Source organism: Numenius arquata, chromosome 6, assembly GCF_964106895.1.
Source record: "Numenius arquata chromosome 6, bNumArq3.hap1.1, whole genome shotgun sequence".
Classification (NCBI taxonomy): domain Eukaryota; kingdom Metazoa; phylum Chordata; class Aves; order Charadriiformes; family Scolopacidae; genus Numenius; species Numenius arquata.
Genome location: NC_133581.1, coordinates 4639128 through 4659873, shown reverse-complemented (window position 1 = coordinate 4659873; position 20746 = coordinate 4639128). Strand labels below are relative to the sequence as shown.

Sequence of the window (20746 nt, the reverse complement as noted above, 5' to 3'; positions counted from 1 at the left end):
ACAAATCAAGACCGAAATAAAATCTTCCCCCAAGTGGAAACAGTTATTCACTCCCTTTAGGGTCACTGGCCACAAAGATACTAAAAGAAACAAGGACCAGTTTCTTTTTCTTTGCTTTTAATTTGATTTCACCTTCTTCTAATCATTGTAATAGAGTCAAAAGCAATAAACAGGAACCTTCTTTAAATCTGTGCATGCAAAGGCTACAAAAGAAAAGAGCAAAGACTATTAGGTAGAATTTGCTGATCTTAAAAATAAACATGTGCCAATATCATATCTAGGAAGGATGAGCCTTTTAAAACACCCCTTCCCCTAGGGCAATGGTACTGGAATAATTTAAGTTTAGTTCCTGAAGAGCAAGTAAATATTTAAATACTCTGTAGTTGTAGAATAGCTGTGCTGGAAAACTGTTCTCTCAGGAGGCAAGAGATCAATTCTCCAATGATGAGAGCACAGGATGCACGCTCTTAGCTTTGTTTCCTAACAGCTGAAGCAGAAATCTGCACCTGCAGCAGATAACTATCACCTTTATTATCTAATTTGCATAAAACATTAGCAATCAGCAATGCTACAACTAACTTTTTTTTTTTTCCTTTAAAAACAAGGTGTCTAAAAAGACTTTTAAAGATCAGTATTTTGATACAACTCAACTTTGCCTGAATCTCTGTTTCACTTGCGCTCACCCCTCCAGAAAACTCCCAGGTCAGAAACCCTTCATTTCACATTCCACCACATTTCCAGTGAGAAATGAACCTTAAGTTTCCAGAAATAACTACCCGTGTGCTGGTACACACCTGCACCTGTCCATTTTGAATACCCAACCCAGCAACATTTCATTTACAAATCCTACTCAAAATCCACTCTCTGAAATCCCCTTTTAAGGCACCTTTTGTACCGGAACACGCGCTAAAACTGAGGGGCTCAAAGATTATTTGTCGCTTTTCAGTCTGGACGTACATCATCTGATAAATAAGAGCTTCAGCAAAGGACTCGCTATTAATGCTGAACGCTTGCATCTGCTTTTTCAAGTAGTTTATGTATTAAATATGAATGAAACATACCGCTCCTCTGGAGTCTCCACATGAAATGTTCTTTCAATTACTGTGGTCCACTGGAGGCATCTAATGATAAATGTGTTTGGTTTAGGTCGTTCTGTCTTCATCAGCTGGCACTCTACCACAATCAAGGAAGAAAGAGTCATGGTACATAAGCAGGTTTAAATAATCATTTGTCTTTATTCTTATCTAGCAAACTGTTGCGATTAATCAGCCGTAGAAATCTCTGCAAGTACTTCTTTAGGAGACTTGAGACAATTTACTGTGTTGATGAAATCAATAAATAGCTTGGGAGATAGTCATCTAAGCAGCACCAAAATCAAATTCTTAGCTTAGAAAGGCTCCACGTTTGGTCTGCCCAGAGAGGTAAGTAGAAATGTGATGTGATGACACAGAAGCCGTTCAGACTCAGGTCCTACGCTCCAAAGGTCATCCAGAGCAGAGCAGACGGACAAAGTCAGCTGATAACGCAGCAATTGCATCCACCGAAACCAAGGCCAAGCCCCTGTGTTCCCTCCCTTTGACTTCCAGACACAAAAGCCCGTCCTTGGGCTTTCAAGGAGTTGCTACAAGAGCACGTTTGGTCATTTTGCAGTGACCTGACGAAAATCAAACTCAACGCTTCCAGTCCTCAAACACAAGAGGGAACATCAAACTGCAGAGGCACCCCCAGAGAAGACCCCCCCCCACATTCAAAACACCTCCGGGACATCTGCGGCGGAGTCAGATGCTGTACGGACATACAGGTAACAGCCTTCATCAGTGCCAGCGCTTAAACACAACCTAAAAAGGCTACAGAAGCACAACTACATGCAAAAACACCACTTCCTTCATAAAAATGCTCTCTCTCGAGCTGAGCATAAAGTCTTTTTTTCTTTTAAAAAAAATCACACCTACTATTTTAAGCTTCATAGGATGTTACGAGTGTTCCTCCTTCAAATTTGGGCCTCAAAATGCACCTGATTAAGGGTACCCTAGCTATACTAAAACAGAGCATATGAAAAAACAAAAGAAAATCAATGAAATAACAACAGAAGCCAAAAGACTACACTTTTCAGATTTATATTAGTAGAAAATCTAATGCTAATTAAACAGCTCCTGCTAAAGAAAAGTCAAATTAAGAAAACAAGTAAGCAGGGGAGAAAAAAATAAAATAAAAAAAAAAAGATATAATTTGGGTTTTTTTTTTCTTACATTAAAGTATTTTCCTTGCAGTTAGTAAAACCATAAGCTTGCTATTATTTGGTCTTCAGGTTCTAAATCAACTTCCAAGTAAATAAAAAGGCACTATGAAGACAAGAAGAAATTCCTTCTTCCTGCTAAAGCTATGAACATCCTCCACCATCAGCACCGTGCAAGTCGAGGACAGAATCCAGCCAGAATAACAGTGAGCGTTACTAAGGCTACACTGGTATCGTTAGGTCAATTTTATTATTGTGAAAATTTATAATGCACAGTTTTAAATTCAAGCTCTTAATTAGCACCAAGATAAAATATTTACCGCCAGTGTTTTTGGGCGCTGTATTTTTGGCAATATATTTCATGCCTCATTTGCTACTGGAATTATAAGCTTTTCAACGAGTAACTTTGCATTTTTCATGACAGGAAAATCTAATTTTTCTTTAATAGCACGCTGCGGTTATACTGCATCCCAGTAAAGCACTGCAATTAGATAAGAAAAAGTTTATTAATGAGTCATGAAAAGGTCTTAGTGTGATAAACAGCACTCCTTCATTCACCGAGATTAAAGAACTTCCACAGGGTGACGCAGCCGTGTCTGCCGAGCGCCGGATTTAGCCCTCCAGCTCCGTCCTCTTCCGCAGAACGGCAATGAGAGCTGAACACAACTCCACGAGCTGGTCAAGCCCCGTAAGCTGAGTTCTGACAAATTCAGCTCAAAAGATCTCACGGCTGCTCCCGGAATCACCCACCTTAGCTTAGCTGCATTTCTTTTTTGTTGTTGTTTGTTTGTTCTGCCTCCCATTTTTGTCTCCTTAATGTGATTAAATCATAGAATCATAGAATCATCTAGGTTGGAAGAGACCTTCAAGATTATCTAGTCCAACCATCATTCAAACTCTGACAAAAAAAACAAACAAAACAAACAAACAAAAAAAACATCACTAAACCGTGTCCCCCAGCACCATGTCAACCCGTCTTTTGGACACGTCCAGGGATGGTGCCTCAAGCACTTCCCTGGGCAGCCCATTCCCATGCTTGATAACCCTTTCAGTGAAAAAATTCTTCCTAATATCCAATCTGAACCTCCCCTGGAGCAACTTGAGACCGTTTCCTCTTGTCCTGTCGCCTGTGACTTGGGAGAAGAGACCGACCCCCCCTGGCTACACCCTCCTTTCAGGGAGTTGTAGAGAGCGAGAAGGTCTCCCCTCAGCCTCCTTTTCTCCAGGCTGAACACCCCCAGCTCCCTCAGCCGCTCCTCATAAGACTCGTGCTCCAGACCCCTCACCAGCTTCGTTGCCCTTCTCTGGACCCACTCCAGCACCTCAATGTCTTTTTTGTGGTAAGGGGCCCAAAACTGGACACAGCACTCAAGGTGGAGCCTCACCAGTGCCCAGTACAGGGGGACGATCACCTCTCGAAAAAAGATGGGGTCGTCCTCTATGAGCCTGCACGATACAGCCCTAACAGATACTCAATTTGGCTGAAGACTTGAAGAAGAAAATCGGGCAATTTCTAACCTCATGCTCATCCAGAGCTGCTCTCCTATACTTACCCAGAAGGGAGACAGTACGAAGAAATAAACTGAGAGGTTTCCTTACTTTTTTTAAAACAGACTTTAGATTAAGTATTCTGAAGTAGCAGCACAGATATTTAAACTAGCCATGAACCCTAAACTTTAACCATTTAATTACGGCATAATAAACCACACAAGGCCTTTTCTGTCATAGAAGGGGAACAATTAAACATCACCAATTTTCCCCTAAATCAGCACTGTCCATTGATATTTGTTAAGCTTGCTGATCCAGCAATCTTTAAGGCATACAGCAAGATGAATAATAGAGATTTGTCAGTTAATAACCACTATAATTCAAGTATGTCACATAGAAGTGTTTTGTTTAGTGAACAATATGCTGTCTAATTACCCTGCTCAATCATAACAGCACATATCAAGAAATACAGAAGGCTTTATTTTTAAATTGCTTTAAGAAAGCAATTTAAAGTACCACATAGGTTTCAGAAAAGTTTGAAGCTACCACTAAATTCTCCCAATATACGACAATCACATGGATTTTATCAACGAAACGATGAGGCAGTAGGGTTTTCTTTTACTTTTAAAACCAACTCTGTGCACTTTACTGTAGTTGGCAAGCTAGAGAAGCACCAAACTTGACTTCTGTAATCATGTACGGCAACATGCAGCACACAGATACAGATGCTGTGTATTATTAGGTCTGATTCATGGCATATTTGGGGGTTCTGGTATTAAAACATTCACATTTCAGATACAGGCCGGGGGTCGCTTACCCATTTTGAAGACAGTTTTTCCCATCAAACAGGCCAATGTAAGTATTCCCCATTTGCAACAAAGTAAGTACTACAAACAGCAGCCTGTTAAAAATGATTTAAATTGCTCTAAAGACCCTCATGATTCTTTTCTGGCGTTTGGTCTTTTAAAGTAAGTAGGACAGAGAAATTGTTCCTAACAGGAATAGACACCAAGGCATTCAAATGTAAATTACCATTTTGTATTTGAAAGACACTTAGTATTATCCCAGTGACTTTCTAAAATGTCACAATATTTGCTTCCCCAGCACTTAAGCTAAAAGACAGATTACTTGGGATGGAAGTGTCAAACTCTGCTCCCTATATAATGACATCACACTTAAAACAATAATGTCAAGGAGGAATCCTTCCCATTCCTGCTTTGGTTTCTTCAAGGAAGGGGATGGGGGGGGGAGAGGAGGAGAAAGGAAAAAAAAAAAAAAAAAAAAAAAAAGTAAATCGGGCAAGAAGAATGATGAAGAAATAAAAACTTTGGAAAGGCAAAGAGGAATATTATGTTGAAGTGCTCCTTTTCTGCTAGCACCAGATAGAAAGATTCGCCCCCAAACAGCTCAGCAGGGCAAAAGCGAGGAGCTGGGAGCCCAGACCTACAAACCTGGACTAAGGTGGCCTCTCGTAACAGCAGACCCAAAAAAAAAAAATAAATAAATGAAAATAAAAAATCTGTCCACTAATCTGGCCACCCCGTGCCCTCTGATAAATGCTCGAGCTCGACTGCAGACGCGCAGTCCTGTCCCAAAAGGAACACTCATATTGTTGTGCAATTACGTTTTCAGCCGTACAACAAAACCACCACAGTCCACCCTCCTTTTTGCCAGTCAGAGAAATAATCCCTTCTTTCTAACAGGAACAGCCTCTCTCTCTCCGTGTGGTTTTTCACAACATACCGCTCTTCTCAGCTATATGGTTTTAAAGGCTTATAATTTAATAGGCAGACACACACGATAATCCGAGATTACAATCGGTATGAAGGCTACTTATCTTGCAGATTTACAACACAGGCTCCATTGGTTATTTATCTGCAGGGTCTCTGGAGCAGAACTATTTAGGTACAGGCTTTTTTATTCCTTTTATCTTACTAGTGGTGAAGTACAGAACATGAACATAAGTATGACTCAGAAATCACAGTTAAATGCTCAGGCACCACATTTCAGAAGTTTTGCCTTTTTTTTTAAAATAAATCATCAATGGGTAACTTCCAGGGAAAATAAACTCCCTAAACATATCATTACATTACAAACATAGATATATGGCTATTTCAAATGGAAAATTAGGTGGAGAAAAAAGGTACCTAGGGAAAAAAAATAAATAAATGAGCCTCTCTTTACCCATGGAGGGCCCTAGAAACAAGTTTTCAAAGATGAACGATCAAAACCCTCATAAACTGAAAGGAAAAGGCTAGTGTAGGAGAAAGAAGAGACTGTCAAGCACATCGAAAGCACACTCTATTTATTGCTAATACCTTCTTCATACCTGTTAAAGGAAAAGACAGATCATCATTAGAGGTTATCTTCTTTCACTGTTTTCTCCCGAATTGAGAATTACCTACCTCTCATGGGTTGACAAACTCACTTAATATGAATTTTACACTACAAGTAAGAATAGTACCCTAGTTGTGAAAAAAAACCACCAAAACTTTTACTGGCAAAGATTAAAAAGCCTACATTATTTCACAGCAGAAGAGGGTAAAGATTTTAATCAGAAACATGGGACCACTTCCAAAGAACAGACTGACAGAGACAGCCTGCCATCTCATTAAAAAAGAAAAAAAAAAAAAAAAATCTAGTTCACTAATTAACAAAAGAGTCAGGGCTATCACGGTTTCTCAGAAAAAAAGGAAAAAAGAAAAAGGATGAATTTTTACAAAACATTTAAGCTCCATTCCCCCCACCTTTCACTGGCAGAAGCCTTCCTCCAGAGGCAGCTGGAGTTCACCCACGCTAACTGGCCAAGTTAACCCAAATGAAAGGACCAGGGGAGCAGGTTCAAAGGGAAAACTTGTGGTGCAATACACATCCAAATGATAGAAGCGCGGAGGGTACCCAGAAGGGAACCGCACATCAGGTGCTGGCAGAACTGCACGCCAGTGCCTACATGAGAAATTAAATCCTGGTGGGGCAACAGCTGCTTCTGTGAGCCCAAAACCACAATAATGACTTCTAGCAAGGAGTGCCCCCTCCACCCCCCTCATCATCAAGGCCTTCCCGACCTGCCACTGGGTCACCAGGCAAGAGCCACTGCCAGAGACATCCTTCCACCCTCCCTGTGGTCCCTCTCAGGGGGGCTACACCTCACTCTAATAGGCACGTATGGTGTCTTTTTTGACAATGCTCCAATACCATGGTAACAAACTTGTTTATCTATACATGCCAAGACTGATGGGCTCCATCTGCCAAAAAAAAAGTACCATACTCCTGTGCTTCTGAAAACCAATTTAAGTTAACCCTTTTTGAAGGCAACTTGGACAAAGAGAAGGCAATGGACAGGTCTTTTTTTATTCCTTAGCACTGAGCTGCAGTAAATAATTATAAGTAATGCAGTTAGCAGCAACAGGATGGAAATGTCCTGCAAAAAGTGCATTTGTTAAAAGCGTCTGGCTACAGACCAAATACTGAATTAATTTATGAATTAATGGCTTTCTGCTGCTTTTCTTTACCTTCTTGATCCATAAGGAGATATCATTCTAAAGAGGAAAGTACCGTGTCATTACTGAAATGAAAACACTACAACAATTCTCTTTCTAGAACTAGACAAAAAACCCCAAAGCATTCTTGGCATCCTGCACGGAGGCATCAGGCAACAGCACGTCCATTATTTATACCCATCATCAGTCAGAACAGGTATATGTTGCTACCAGCAGAAAGAAAACTAACATTTGCATTAATTCCTAGGGCTGCCCAGCCGCCTTCTAGGCCAAGGGTGTTCCAAAATAAACCTGTCTGCTTAAAGGTCAACTACAAAGATGAACCCCATGTATTTCAAGCTACCCTGTAAGGAAGAGGGGACAGATCACTGTTAATAATAGGTGCTACAATCATAGAATGGTTAGAGTTGGAAGGGGTCTTAAAGATCATTGAGTTCCAACCCCCTGCCCTGGGCAGGGACACCTCCTGCTAGAGCAGGTTGCTCAAAGCCCCATCCAGCCTGGCCTTAAACACCTCCAGGGATGGGGCAGCCACAGCTTCTCGGGGCAACCTGTTCCAGTGCCTCACCACCTTCACACTGAAGAATTTCTTCCTAGTATCTAATCTAAATCTCCCCTCTTTCAATTACCCCTCATCCTACCACTACAGTCGCTGACAAAGAGTCCCTCCCCATCTCTCCTGCAGGCCCCCTTCAGGTACCGGAATGATGTACCTTTAAGTGGTGGAATGAGACACAGGCAGATCATGAGGCAGGAAAGATTAAGAAGGGGAGAAATAAAAGCTGGAAGTACAAGGCAAAAGGTTAAAAACATGAGCAAGAAAATGAAATTATCTTCAGAGCCTTCTATCACATCCTGTGCTACAGCACCTGAGCAAGGTCAGAAATGTTGGCATGGGACAGGGTGCCGAGTTTAGGAAATGTTATGATTTCCAAACCTTTTTATTGCTGTAAGAGAAGAAATATGGTTTTGTGTTCAAAATTAAGAAAAACTGAGTGCCTGTCATTAAAAACATTGCTCACTCCATGTTCTCTTATGCTAACAATTAAATAACTTTGACCTGTGTCAATGCCACTTGAACCCAGACCTGGTGACAGAAGAGAAGCTGAAACGCTTCGGCTGCGCCTACCTGCCAAACGCCAAGACATGTGGCTGGGTTAATTTTCACTGTAAAGCAACTTGCTGAATAACAGATATACAAAATATTAACAAATAAACCCGTTTTAATCTATAACCAGAAACAGTAAATTAGTAGAAAATTGAAAAAAAAAAAGCAGAGCATCAAACCTTCCCATTGCAGTCATTCCTGAGAAACCAGGGAGGTTTCATCATCTCAAATAAACACATTTAGTGTTCAGATACATCACTCTGGGCAGATTCAAATCTAACTGATGCAGATCACAGGCACTGCGACTCCAAGAAGACATCAAGGGAGCATGTAAAAATACTTACGAGCTACTGAGAAGTTATTTAAAGGTGATTCCCGCTGGTCCACATCCTGCGGTCGTTCCTTGTAGCCAATGAACGTGCCATCGTTCTTTAGAAGAAAATACCGTGGTCTCCATGTTTTTATGTACTCTCCTGGAAAGAAAGTATGGACAAAGGGAAAGATCATCAGAAAACACCCTGAAATACTGACTCGCCAACAGTTTTCTTTTGAATTATTGAAACTATATGTCATCCTGACATAGCAGCAGTTTTAGGAACATTCAGTTCATTCTGATACAAACAGTGGAAAAATACAGGCACTGAGTCAGATATTGCTAGCAATGTTAACCATAAAAACGGGACTTGATAAAAGGTAAACAGCTATGTTTTGTTCTTCCATCTACTCCGATTTCTATTCAAATTCTGCAACATCTGCCTTAAATGCATTTTAAATTTTAAAAAAAATCAGAGCAGATGTCCTATGTATTATTTTTGCTATTGTCATTTTTCATACTGACAAGTGGAGAAATTTTTTTCATTTACATTTTGCAGCGCAAGTATTTTAAACAACAATGGGTAATTTACTAATTAGTCAACTGCTTTATCAAACCAACAGTCACTTTTAGAGCATAAGAAGATAATTCTCTGCTTATGTTACATAACATCACTCACTCCTCTCACAAAATCTCAAGCGTGAAACACGAGATGATATATCACAATACGAAGGGGAAAACACTGGATGATGTATAGCCACCACAAAGAAGAAAACAAACATCTATTCTGAAAGATATTCTACCTTTCTTTGTCAGAGAAAACTTCCCTTGCTCACACGATGCTGCTGCTCATCTGAGTAACCTGCACAGGTGACCATCATGTAACTGTACTAACGGACACACTCAACATCTCCAGCAGTAGAATAAAAAGAAAAAAGTTGATCAAAATCTCAGTTGCTTACTGGATTTACTCAGATGGGCTTCAGAGAAGGAAGACAGGGGTTCCACCTGTGGCTCTTTTGAGTGACATTGTTAATGTGTGCCTCAGTTTCCCCCATTGCTCATTGCCCATGTTACCATCTTCTCAGGCAGCCTCTCCAGAACCTCTAACAGCTTTACAGGGTGCCAAGCTGGGCCTCTAGGTCCTACAAGGTCCTGCAGAAACATTTCTATTCAGCTGAATCACAAAAACCTCACTCAAGGTGCTATTCAAATTGGGGTACCAGCCACACTTCTCCAGCTCTGCTCACCCCAACAACCACCGATCTAAAAAAATTATAAAAAGGAAAAAAAAAAAAGAAGTGGTCACTACAAAGCACCCACAGGTGGGAGGAACTCCACCCTCCTCCCTCCGGTGTGGTTTCTCGTTTGTTCAACACCAGGGAGAGGATGGGGGAGCAGACTGGGAGCCAAGCTTCTTTCTGGCCTGTGCACCCCAAGAGGCTGCCCCTGCTGCAGCTGGTACCCAGCGCCCACTGTTTTCATCTGCTGGCGAGCTCTTCAAACAACCACCAAGAGCAGGGAGAAGAAAAGGCTCCCCAGATTTATTAGCTCTGGCAACCTTCTGCTGTTCTCCTGTTCTCCCAGGCTCCGCTCCCACCCTCTTTTCCTGCTGCTCGGCTCTCCTCTCCTGGTAATTTCTCTCCCAGTGATGTGCACCCCTGCCCCAGAAACTCCCCTGCAGCTGCTTTACCTCCTTCCTCTCCCCACAGACCTCCTCTCCTTCTGCGGCGCAGTTTCAACACGCTTCGGGCACCAGCTGTGTCATTTCTCCTCTGCTCAGACTCACTCTTTTCTCTGCTGCACACAGAAGTAAAGCAACCCCAAAGCCCACGCCAGGTGGCCACTGCTGCTTTCACCTGTTTAGCCCTCATCAGGCTTTTAATTTTCTCATCTGAAGCAAAAAAAATAATCCTAAGAGTTACCGAACTGGAGGAGAGTCACACAGAGGTACCTCTCCAACACCGGCCATGCCTTTAAAAAACATCTGATGAAACAGGACACAGGGCAAGAAAGACGGGAGGAAAAGGAACGAGCACAAACCTTCTCCATCTTTCTTTTAGAGATGTCTGTTACAGCTGCAAGTCTTATATTAACCTATAAGGGGTTTACAAAAATGTCATCATTGCTTTAGGAACTTCAGAAGAACTCACCTAAGCTGTCATGGCTTAGCATTTACAATCAAGGCAGTAAAGGTAGAAGGTTTTGTTGCCGTCGTCTTTTTAATTCTGACCTTAATTAAAAGCTGCAAACTTTCTGGAATCAGTAGGAGATCATGAAGCCTTTCACATTTAAATTCTCAGTCCAACCCAGCCCAGATCAGTGAGATTACTCCAATCTCATTACTATCACACCACAGGTGTGATGACGAGGACAAGAAGACACATGGCAGGCTCAGCCTAGCTCCTGACAAGGGGTTTGCCAGGTAAGCAGGTCGGGGAGGCAGCTGCCCAGACCATCACGATTTTGGAAGGCGCTGTTACGTACCTGACTCATTGGTATTTTCTTCTGTTGCATAAAGTAGACCTAGAAACCATCACGTATCCCTTCTCATACCCACATTTAAGACTAAATCCAGATTGGATGGGGTGAAAATTATCTGAAGAGGGGCAAGACATCGAGAGTTTCAATTTCCCTTACTCTTTAATCTATGCTCCACATCTTTCCCATTGGTATTTACAGAGGAGACATTTATTTTTTGCAGATTCCGAAACTATTATCTGATTATTTTCAGTGAAGTATGCATAATTTTACAGAAAATTACACTGTACTGTCACAAGAGACTCTTCTTCTTAGATTAGATGCTTATGTTTGGCTCTCATACTTTCTTGCAGCTTTATTCCCCCAATCTGTTTCTCTGTTAGAAACACATCATCTAACAGGATTAATCACATAGTCTGTAAAATGGTGTGTTCCATACATATATAGCATCCTCCTCCACACTCACTCTTTCTGTGTGAAAAATCCAGTATTTCATTACTGCCAGGCGTTTTTGCATGGACCATTCTACTTGGACCTTCCCTCATCCATTGCTCTAGCCGGTTCTGGTTCCTGACCCACCTTTTGAATTTGCAAATAGGTAACGTGATTTTCAACTTCTTTTTCCACGTGTCTGGAGCTTAATGAATCCTGTAATATGGCGAGCATACACATTATTGATTATTGCTCTTGCCGAGGACAGCATGAGGCTCACTGCTGCGTCTGTGGTATCCATTTGACTATATAACACACTGAGGTTATACTTCTGCATCTTGCAGCAAAGTGGCAAGACATCCCCTGGCGTGTGACTTCCCAACCAGATTAAGAAGTATAATTTTACATTCAAGCCCGAGCAAACTAGCGTTCCTTTACAGAAGTTCTGAAACACAGATTTCACCATCAAGAAAATGTACAAAGTACGTATTCTTAAGAAACAAATTCGTATTTTTACGATTAGCTAAAACACTATAAACTTCCTACGACCTGTGAGGAGGACCACATTGATCACGACAGCAAATCCGAGTTACTTTAGGCAGAAAAGCAGTTTGTCAATAAAGCCAAAAAATAACTACGTGGAACTGCTGGGACAAAGCTGACTGAAAAACATTAACACCTTTTCCTTCCTCTGATATATTCAGTAAGCTGTCATGCCTGAAGAGTGAACTGAGCTGTTTCAATTTTTGCCCTGTGTTTTTTGTTCCTGTTGCGGTTTTGTTTTTAAAGAATCATAAGCAAGAAGTTACTTGAAGTCACTACTATTAGCAGTCATGTAGTCACACTAGAAGATTGTACTGAGTACAGTAAAGGCAAGCATGTGTGGCAAATTCTATCAGACAACACTAAAAAAAAAATAATAATAATGATCCACCATGGAAAAGTGAACAATTTACAAAGCAAAACATTTTTTCCTCTGTGATTCATTGCTTGTGTAATGCCCTGGCAGAGCCTTCTTTGTTTTCAGTAACAGAATGCTAACACTGCAGAGACAGGAAAGCAAAAGCATGGGTTATAAATCCTACATATAAAATCCTGGAACCAAACAGACTCCTCTGTAGCTTGCTAGCTTTGTTATTTAAAATCTTTATGTACCATTCTGTTTACTCCAAGCAATTTCCAAATTGAAAAGATTTCCAAACTGTATATATCTGGAAACATACCCGAAGATTGTTATAGACCGATTTCCCTTTATTGCCTTGTGTCTGCCCCCACACACTGCGCATTAAAATACTTAACACACACTTAGAATGTAAATCCATCTCATGCCAGAAAAGCTTTTTCACAGTAACACATACTGCAAAGCCCGCTTACGCCTGAATATTTAAAAAAAAAAAAAAAAAAAGAAAAAAGTTAAACACAAAAACTCTCTTGGTTCATGAAAAGTTAATTCTACTGAGGATTTACAATAATGCAGGGTTAGGTTATTTTCCTCTCCTCCCCACAACAGTATCTCACCGAATCTGGAGCTGTCTGCCACTGATAGAGTGTCTAACATCAGAAACAGCTGCCACTCCCTGGGAAGCTCACGGGGTAAGTGGAGAATAATGAGCAGCAAGCACCAGCAGAACAAAAGAAAATCCATCTTTATTTACCAACTGCTGCATGCTTGTTGCTGCATCAAGCTCATTCAAAGCCAACACCACACCCTTTAATTCAGAACAGACTATATCTAAGAAGCCTCTGCCTTTTTTTTTTTTTAATCAACTCATACATTCCAATGGTTTGAAAAAAAAAAAAATCATTAGGTTAACCAAGTCAGCATTCAATGATACCCTTGATATTTACAAAAGTACTAGACTAACTATTAACTTTCTTATGCCCCAAAGTAACCAGAACAAGCCCAGGAGCACCAACTGAAAACAAGGTCTCAGTTATATTAAACGCACCCCAAATCTACGGATAAATAGCGCATTAAACTTTCTTCTCTGAGCATCAGAAGTAGCACCATTAATTACAATTAACACTCAAAAAAAAAAAAAAATATTAAGAGCTTCTGAGTTATCAAAGCCTCCGCTACGTTCCCACATGCTCCCAAGACGTACGACATTCCTTGATTGTACAGCCCTGAACCCTCCAAGGGAAACAGGAAAGTTATGCCAACTGCAGCGCTAATGTGCCACCGGTGAAAGGCGGAATGACTCATTTCTGGGACTTCAATGGCCGCGAGAAGTGGTCCGCATCCTGTCGGCCTAATAAGGCTTTTGGCGAAACAGATGCCAGCTTCCTTGGAAAGATGTGAAGCTTTTAGGAGCTGCCATCTCCCGCGTGCTGGAGAGCGGGATGGGGATTTACAGTTAGTCTCCTCTTGCTCCAGTAAATAGGGTATGTGTCCACTCACTTCAAAACCAGCTGAAATCAAAACACATTTGGAAAAAAAAAAAAAAAAAGAAAGCAGGGCTTGAAAACTCGCCTTTGAATTTCTAAAGCACTCGGAAGAAAGCCCTTTCCAAATGCAGCGAGCTAATTCTGGATCTTAACGACTTGACACTAAACAATTAAACAAGTCTAGGGTGACCCCAATGAAAACTCTCAACTCAAATATGGGCTTTTTTTTTTTTTTTTTAAAAATAGCTGCACAGACACCCACCAGGCTGGTGCAGCACTCTTCCCTTCCCTCAACAAACTGTCAAAGCGAGATATTTAAACACAGTGCCAGGTTTTCAGTAGCTTGGGGAAAGGAAAAAAAAAAAAAAAGAAAAAGAAAAAAAAAAAAGAGGTTATGCTAATGTCTTTCCCAACACGCTCGCAGGGAGAGGAGGACCTCTGGTTTGTCTGCCTATTCAGAGGCGCAGCAAAGGGGGCCGGTTCTTTGATGGGGTTTTTTTTTGTTGTTGTTGTTGTTGTTTTTTTGGCCCCCTCTCTGGATGCCTCCTCGGCCACCGCCTCCCTGGTACAGCTGCGGAGGGGCCGCCTGTGCCCTGCATCCCGATGCCCGTGCCCTGCATCCCAATGAGGCGGCCGGGGCTGCCGGTGGGGATGCTCTCCGGCTGGGAGGTCAACCCGCAGCTCGTCACCGGCCCCGCGCCGGGGCCAAGGCTCCCCAGCTTCCAGCCCGGCTCCTCTCCGACGCCTGTCACGGTCCCAACACGAGGTCCCCCACGGTCGCAACGGGCTAATTCAGGGCACGGTAAATCCGCTCCCCGCTTTATTCTCCCTCGGGCAGCTGGACGGTGGTGCGACGCGGCGGCAGCCCGCACGGCCGTGACTGACATGACTGCCAACAGGTTAAGAAGAAACGCCGCCTCCTCCTCCTCCAGCTCGGCTCCAGCTTTTCTAAACCTACTGCCGTTTTCTCACGCTCACACAAAGCTGCAATACAGGGCACCTGCTTCATTATCATATCTTGGGGGAATTTGGGGAGGGAGGGAGGGAAGGAAGGAAGGAAGAAGGGAGCTGGAGGTGGGGCGAAGGGGGGGACTGAGCGGTCTGGCCTTCCAGCCACAAAGGGAGCCCTGCCAGGATGGCTCCTGGTCACCTGGCACCTCACACCTGTAAATTAACTTCAGGAACCTGTAAATTAACTAAACAGCCTTGGCTGAGCGCTTCCCACAAAGCTCTATGGGCACGATGTGTAGAAAAATAAGCGTATTGGAAGCTACCTCCCGTCTTTAGTTACACACCAGCACGGATGGGAAACATCTAAGGAAGGCAAGAAACGGGCAACTCTGATTCGCAAAGGTAGGCCATGGGAGAGGTCAGAAGTCAGATTATCGAGGAAGAAATACAGATTCTCACCCAACACTTTCTCCACAAAGGGGATGGACAGTTACCACGTTCTCCAATTCCATCTCTGTCAAAGGGTTTGAGATCACCAGCCAACGCCACAGCTACAGAAGATGACACCTCTGTATTTTTTGATAACTGTATTTCAACTGTATGGTTATGTAAGTAAAACTGAAACACAGAGGCTTATCTTTTTTTTTTTTTTTTTGCTGAATTTCAGTTTAGAAGGTCAAAAATGTTGCCATATTGCTTACAGCAATCAATTTAAGCAATACCAGATATTCCCAAAGGAGCGAAAGAGAATTAATCAGCATGTAAAAAACTCCTTACTCCTACCTTTGGCACAGCTTAGTCAGGCTAGTCCTAACCTACAGCTGTCTCCAGTGGGAGAAGATGTAAATGAAGTTTCATTAAAACAGCAGTTTTAAGGATAGCTACATAAATTACAGTAAAGTATAAAGCGATTTCTTAAGCTACACTGAAAACAATATCTCAGGGTGAATTGCATCTCCACTACTTCATGGTGGGAGCAAAAGGATTTCAAACTACCATGAGGTGTCCAACACAATTAGAGAAATCTTTTCTGTAATATGCTCGCGAGCAGCTACAGCATTTTAACAAAATAAAATGCTCCTGTAATGGAAAGTGCCATCACATATTCCTCTGCTTTTGACAGGTGCCCGACTCTCCCTCATTTTTATAAATAAATAAAAATGACAGAGGAGGTGTCAGATTCACTGAACTGAATTAAATGTGCTTGGAACAATTATTTCTCCCCAAGTAATTTTTACCTTGACACTATGATGGAAAATAGCACAAGCAGCTAATAAGGCACTTAAGCTAATAAGCCCCTGCAACTTTTTAAATATCTTCTCCTTGGAGGAGGGAGGTACCTGTAACTATTCCTTCAGCTCCATCTGATGTTAATACAACCAGTATTTCTGCAAAGCAGGCTCTTAAATACACTGCGTGTATTTATATAAAGGGTGTGACTTAATCCTCCAAAGATTTTATGATCTCTACTAAAAATACAAAGGGAGGGGGGGGAAACAACCCCAAACCAAAACTACCAAACACGCCACACCGTGGTGTATTTGAACAAGGAAGGGTTTTTCTAGACATCATCTAAAAGGTGATTTAATTATTTTACCTCTTAGCATCCTTACCCATGACTTCTGCGCTTATCTGAACACGTGCCTTATTTGAATACGACATACCCAGTTCTGTTCTTCGGTAAATCCCGTCCGGAGACTGACAGATAGAGTAAGAGGGGACAAAGCAAAGAAACACACACAAACCAAAGCTCTTCCAGAGATTAAACAAAATAAGTCCAAAAGCACAGTTTTAGTTTCTATTCCTAGGGCTGCCTACACATAGAGGATGTTCAGGAAAAGCATCATTAATTGATTAAAAATTCCTTTTAGGTCCCTTCCCCACCTCTGCTCCATTGAAAAAAAAAAGATTAAGAGAGCCAAAAACTCAGGTGAGAGTGTTTTTTTTTTTTTGTGATGAACTTACTTGCTTTGCAAACATTAAACCTGAGAAGTACTCAGCAGAGGCTGACCGTTAAAATCCCAAAGTTGGCGGAGCTGAGAGGTGAGCGGGTAAAACTCGGGGGGGTGGGGGCACACAGGGAAAGCAGGAGCAGGGGAAGGAAAAAGCAGGACGCGGCCACGCGGAAAACATCCACGGCGAGGACTCGCCAGTCCCTGGCTCGCTCTTCTCGGCTCCCATTACTAGATCATTGTGTCATTCACAAAGCGAATCAAAAACCTCGGGGAATTGTAAAGAAATGGTGAAAAAAAAGGCTAGGGGACATTCGGGGAGATTTATGGAAACAGCAGCTTTTCTAAAACAGATGATATGGACCAACTTCAGAGACGGTTTGAAATGGGGGGAAAAAAAGCTCTATTTGTAAAAACTAAGCTGCAGAACATGGACTTTTATAAGTAAACAATTTATGGAGGGTAAGAAATTAACACATCGTATTGTAATCCTTTAGCTTCTGGGTTTGCATCCTAATTTTCAACATAAATACACAGAGCTGGTTTAGGCCACTTACAATAAAAGCTCTACCAGTAATTGTGTGATCATGCTGTGCATCAGGAAATTTCTTAAAAGTGCCAAGAAAAAAAAAAAATCAATGCAGAATTCTAAACATGTTTATACAAACAGTTACTGGATAAAAATTTCATAGAAAGATGCATAAAAGCCAAGTTAAGCAAATATTTCAATGGCAAAAACAAGAAGCAACATTAAAAAAAAAAAAAAAGAGTGTGCTGTTTATATGGCTGGAGATAATTTGGATTTCCTTTCTTCATTTCATCACTAGCAAGTCCTCAAAACCCTGGAGGAGCACACAGAGACCATGTTAGTTCTAATAAAAAGCTTCATTTATCTTGAGCCATTTAATGGCCATCAATGGAAAAATTACAAGCACTTCCCAGAAAGCAAGTTCTAATATTTGTTATCATGGCAACCTCCTGGTTACGCCTCCAAATTTAGTATTCCACAGATAACTTCTACTGAGTCACTACCCCAAACTAAGTCTCCTCCAGATAACAGGAGCGCCTGCCTCAGTTCAGAGGAATTTTGCAAAGTAACTTCATTGCATGCTGAGAATTTATTAAAATCAACTTCACCACTGAGTAACGTGAGAGCAAACAGCCACCGTAGCCCTGGTGCCAAGCTCAGCCGGGCAACGCAGGCGTAAGAAACTTTGCCAAGGATTTTTGTGCCTTGACTGAGGTGTGTTGTCACCGTAAAGCAGAGCCAAATCCACGCTGCTCCCTCCACAGGGTCACGGGCCCAGCGAGACACACTTCTGTCACCTTAAACACTATGAAAATTCATTTCTTTTGACAATAAGCAGTAAAAATGTTGAGTCTGGATATAATCAAGCAGCAAAATTCCTCCTGGATTTCAGTGGTACCATGGTTTAGCTCTGTAACATCAAAATGTATTAGTACGTACTACTAAAAGCACATACATATAATTCACAGAATCACAGAACGATATGGGGTTGGAAGGGACCTCTGGAGATCATCTAGTCCAACCCCCCTGCCAAAGCAGGCCCTCCTACAGCAGGTTGCACAGGAATGTGTCCAGGTGGGTTTTGAATGTCTCCAGAGAAGGGGACTCCACCACCTCCCCAGGCAGCCTATTCCAGGGCTCTACCACCCTCAAAATAAAGAAGTTCCTCCTCACGTTTAGGTAGAACTTCTTATAGTCAAGTTTGTGCCCATTTCCTCTTGTCCTATCCCTGGGCACCACTGAAAAAAAGACCAGCCCCATCCTCTTGACACCCACCCTTTAAGTATTTATAAGCATTGATCAGGTCCCTACTCAGTCTTGTCTTCTCTAGACTAAAAAGACCCAAGTCCCTCAGCCTCTTGTGACTATTATTTTTTGAACCCCGAGGTAATCTATTATAGTAAGGTCATCATACCTCTCCCTAACAGCTCCAAGCTCCAGAAGAGACGCATTCCAGTCAGTCACAGGAAAATCTGTTTCTTACACAAGGAGGAATGAATAAAGACCCACCTACCTTGACATTGTTACCATGAATTAATTTTCACGTTGCAACAGCATCTTGGTACGTTAAAACCACTTTTCATTTCAAAAAAGCATAAAAAAATAAAAAGGTATACACCACACAGAAGTGAGAAGCAGATAAGCACAGGAAGATGGGAGCTTGAATTACACTTTCCAGCTTGCAGTGCCCTGTACTGTTGTTTAGGGAAGACACGGCAAAAATGCCAATCTCCTCTTTTAAAACTGCTCCTATGCCCAGAGGAAAAACAAACATCTCACCAGCTTCCATGGGCATCAAACCTGGCACTCGCCCCACTGGATTTTCAGAAGTCGGGGACTGCTGCATTGGCCCCACCTGATTTTCCAAGCGCTACGCGACTGCTCCTCACCATGCACGCCCCCTCTGCCACCTGAATCCTAAAAGCCATCCCATAACTGAGCACAGTTATCCGCTCTCTGCGGTTTATCTTCCCACTCCTGCTAGCACGTTCCCAAAGAACAGAAGCAAAACAAACAGCAGAACACATCCCTTGCCTCGCCGGCTTACAGCTACCCTCAGGTTTGTAGGAGAACTTGCAACAACTCCAGTAGCTGTCCAGGAGAGTGAAGATTCCTACACTTTTAAGTGTGAGAACACCAGAAAGCCATAAATAAAGCTTTAAAAAGTCATACGAGGGGGGTTTTGCTTTGTTTTGTTTATAAAATATTTAATTAAAAAAAAAAGAGAGTGTGCGAAAACCTATGGGTCACCTGGGGTAATGTTCCTGAAGAAGGTCATTTGGGGCCATCCTGGTGCCTCAGGGACTTCTACAAAGGAAGGAACATGCAGACACACACAGAAAACCCTGCATGCAAAGCCTGCTTTGTCGTTCCATGCTTAGCGCACGCTCTGGTTACAGCATTTTCTTCCAGCGGTCCCCAATCTGATGCTATCAGCTCAGACGGCAGCTGGTAGGGACTCCTCTGCCACCCCAGGGGTCAAGCCAAGCAAGACCACCCTGCAAATCCTGCTGCTGCTGACAGCAAGGCACAAGGGGAGGAGGAGGAGAAAGGGGAAGGACAGAGGCACCTCGTGGAAGGGGAAGAGCCTGGTAGACATGAGCCAACATGTGGCTACCGCAATTCTGGCTGGAGTCTGCTGCATCAGAGGGCAGGGCAGGGAGATGTGGGAGCCTGTCCCTCACCCCCATCCTTGCCAGATGTGCTGGTGGCCACCTGCCCTGGCCACGGGGAAAGTACTACCCTCTGTTCAGGAAATTGTTCTTGAAACATGGTCAAATCTGAGCAAGCTTACAGAATTACAGAATCGTATGGGGTTGGAAGGGACCTCTGGAGGTCATCTAGTCCAACCCCCCCCGCCAGAGCAGGTCCACCCAGAGCAGGTTGCACAGGAATATGTCCAGGCGGGTTTTGAATGTCTCCAGAGAAGGAGACTCCACCACGTTGCTGGGCAGCCTGTTCCAGTGCTCTGCCGCCCTCAAAGTGAAGAAGTTTCTGCTCATGTTTAGATGGAACTTCTTATAGTCAAGTTTGTGCCCGTTTCCTCTTGTCACTGGGCAGCACTGAAAAAAGACCAGCCCCATCCTCTTGACACCCACCCTTTAAGTATTTATAAGCATTGATCAGATCCCCCCTTAGTCTTCCCTTCTCCAGACTAAAAAGTCTCAAGTCCCTCAGCCTTTCCTCGTAAGAGAGATGTTCCAGCCCCCTCATTGTCTTCGTAGCCCAACAGCCACACGCACACACGTATGTTAAAGAGGGTTAACACGGAGCCCGGCCACCAGCACACGACATCGCTGCACCTTCAAAAGCAGAGCCAACGCTCACAGAGAAATCTTCCAAAAGTCAGCCCGGCCACAAAGCCTCAG

At 42.6% G+C, this 20746-nt stretch overlaps 1 protein-coding gene across 2 annotated transcripts in view; it reads right to left on the bottom strand.

Annotated features, from left to right (window-relative positions):
• Positions 1-20746, bottom strand: part of AKT1 (AKT serine/threonine kinase 1) — a 79840-nt gene that overhangs the window by 29734 nt on the left and 29360 nt on the right. The window contains exons 3-4 of one of the 2 annotated variants that reach the window (XM_074150030.1): positions 8677-8805; positions 1062-1173 (exon numbers count right to left, since the gene is read on the bottom strand). In XM_074150030.1, the coding sequence (XP_074006131.1) occupies positions 1062-1173; positions 8677-8805 (241 nt within the window). Of the gene's footprint in view, positions 1-1061; positions 1174-8676; positions 8806-20746 lie in introns of those variants that run through there. The other variant, XM_074150032.1, reaches the window with a different exon arrangement.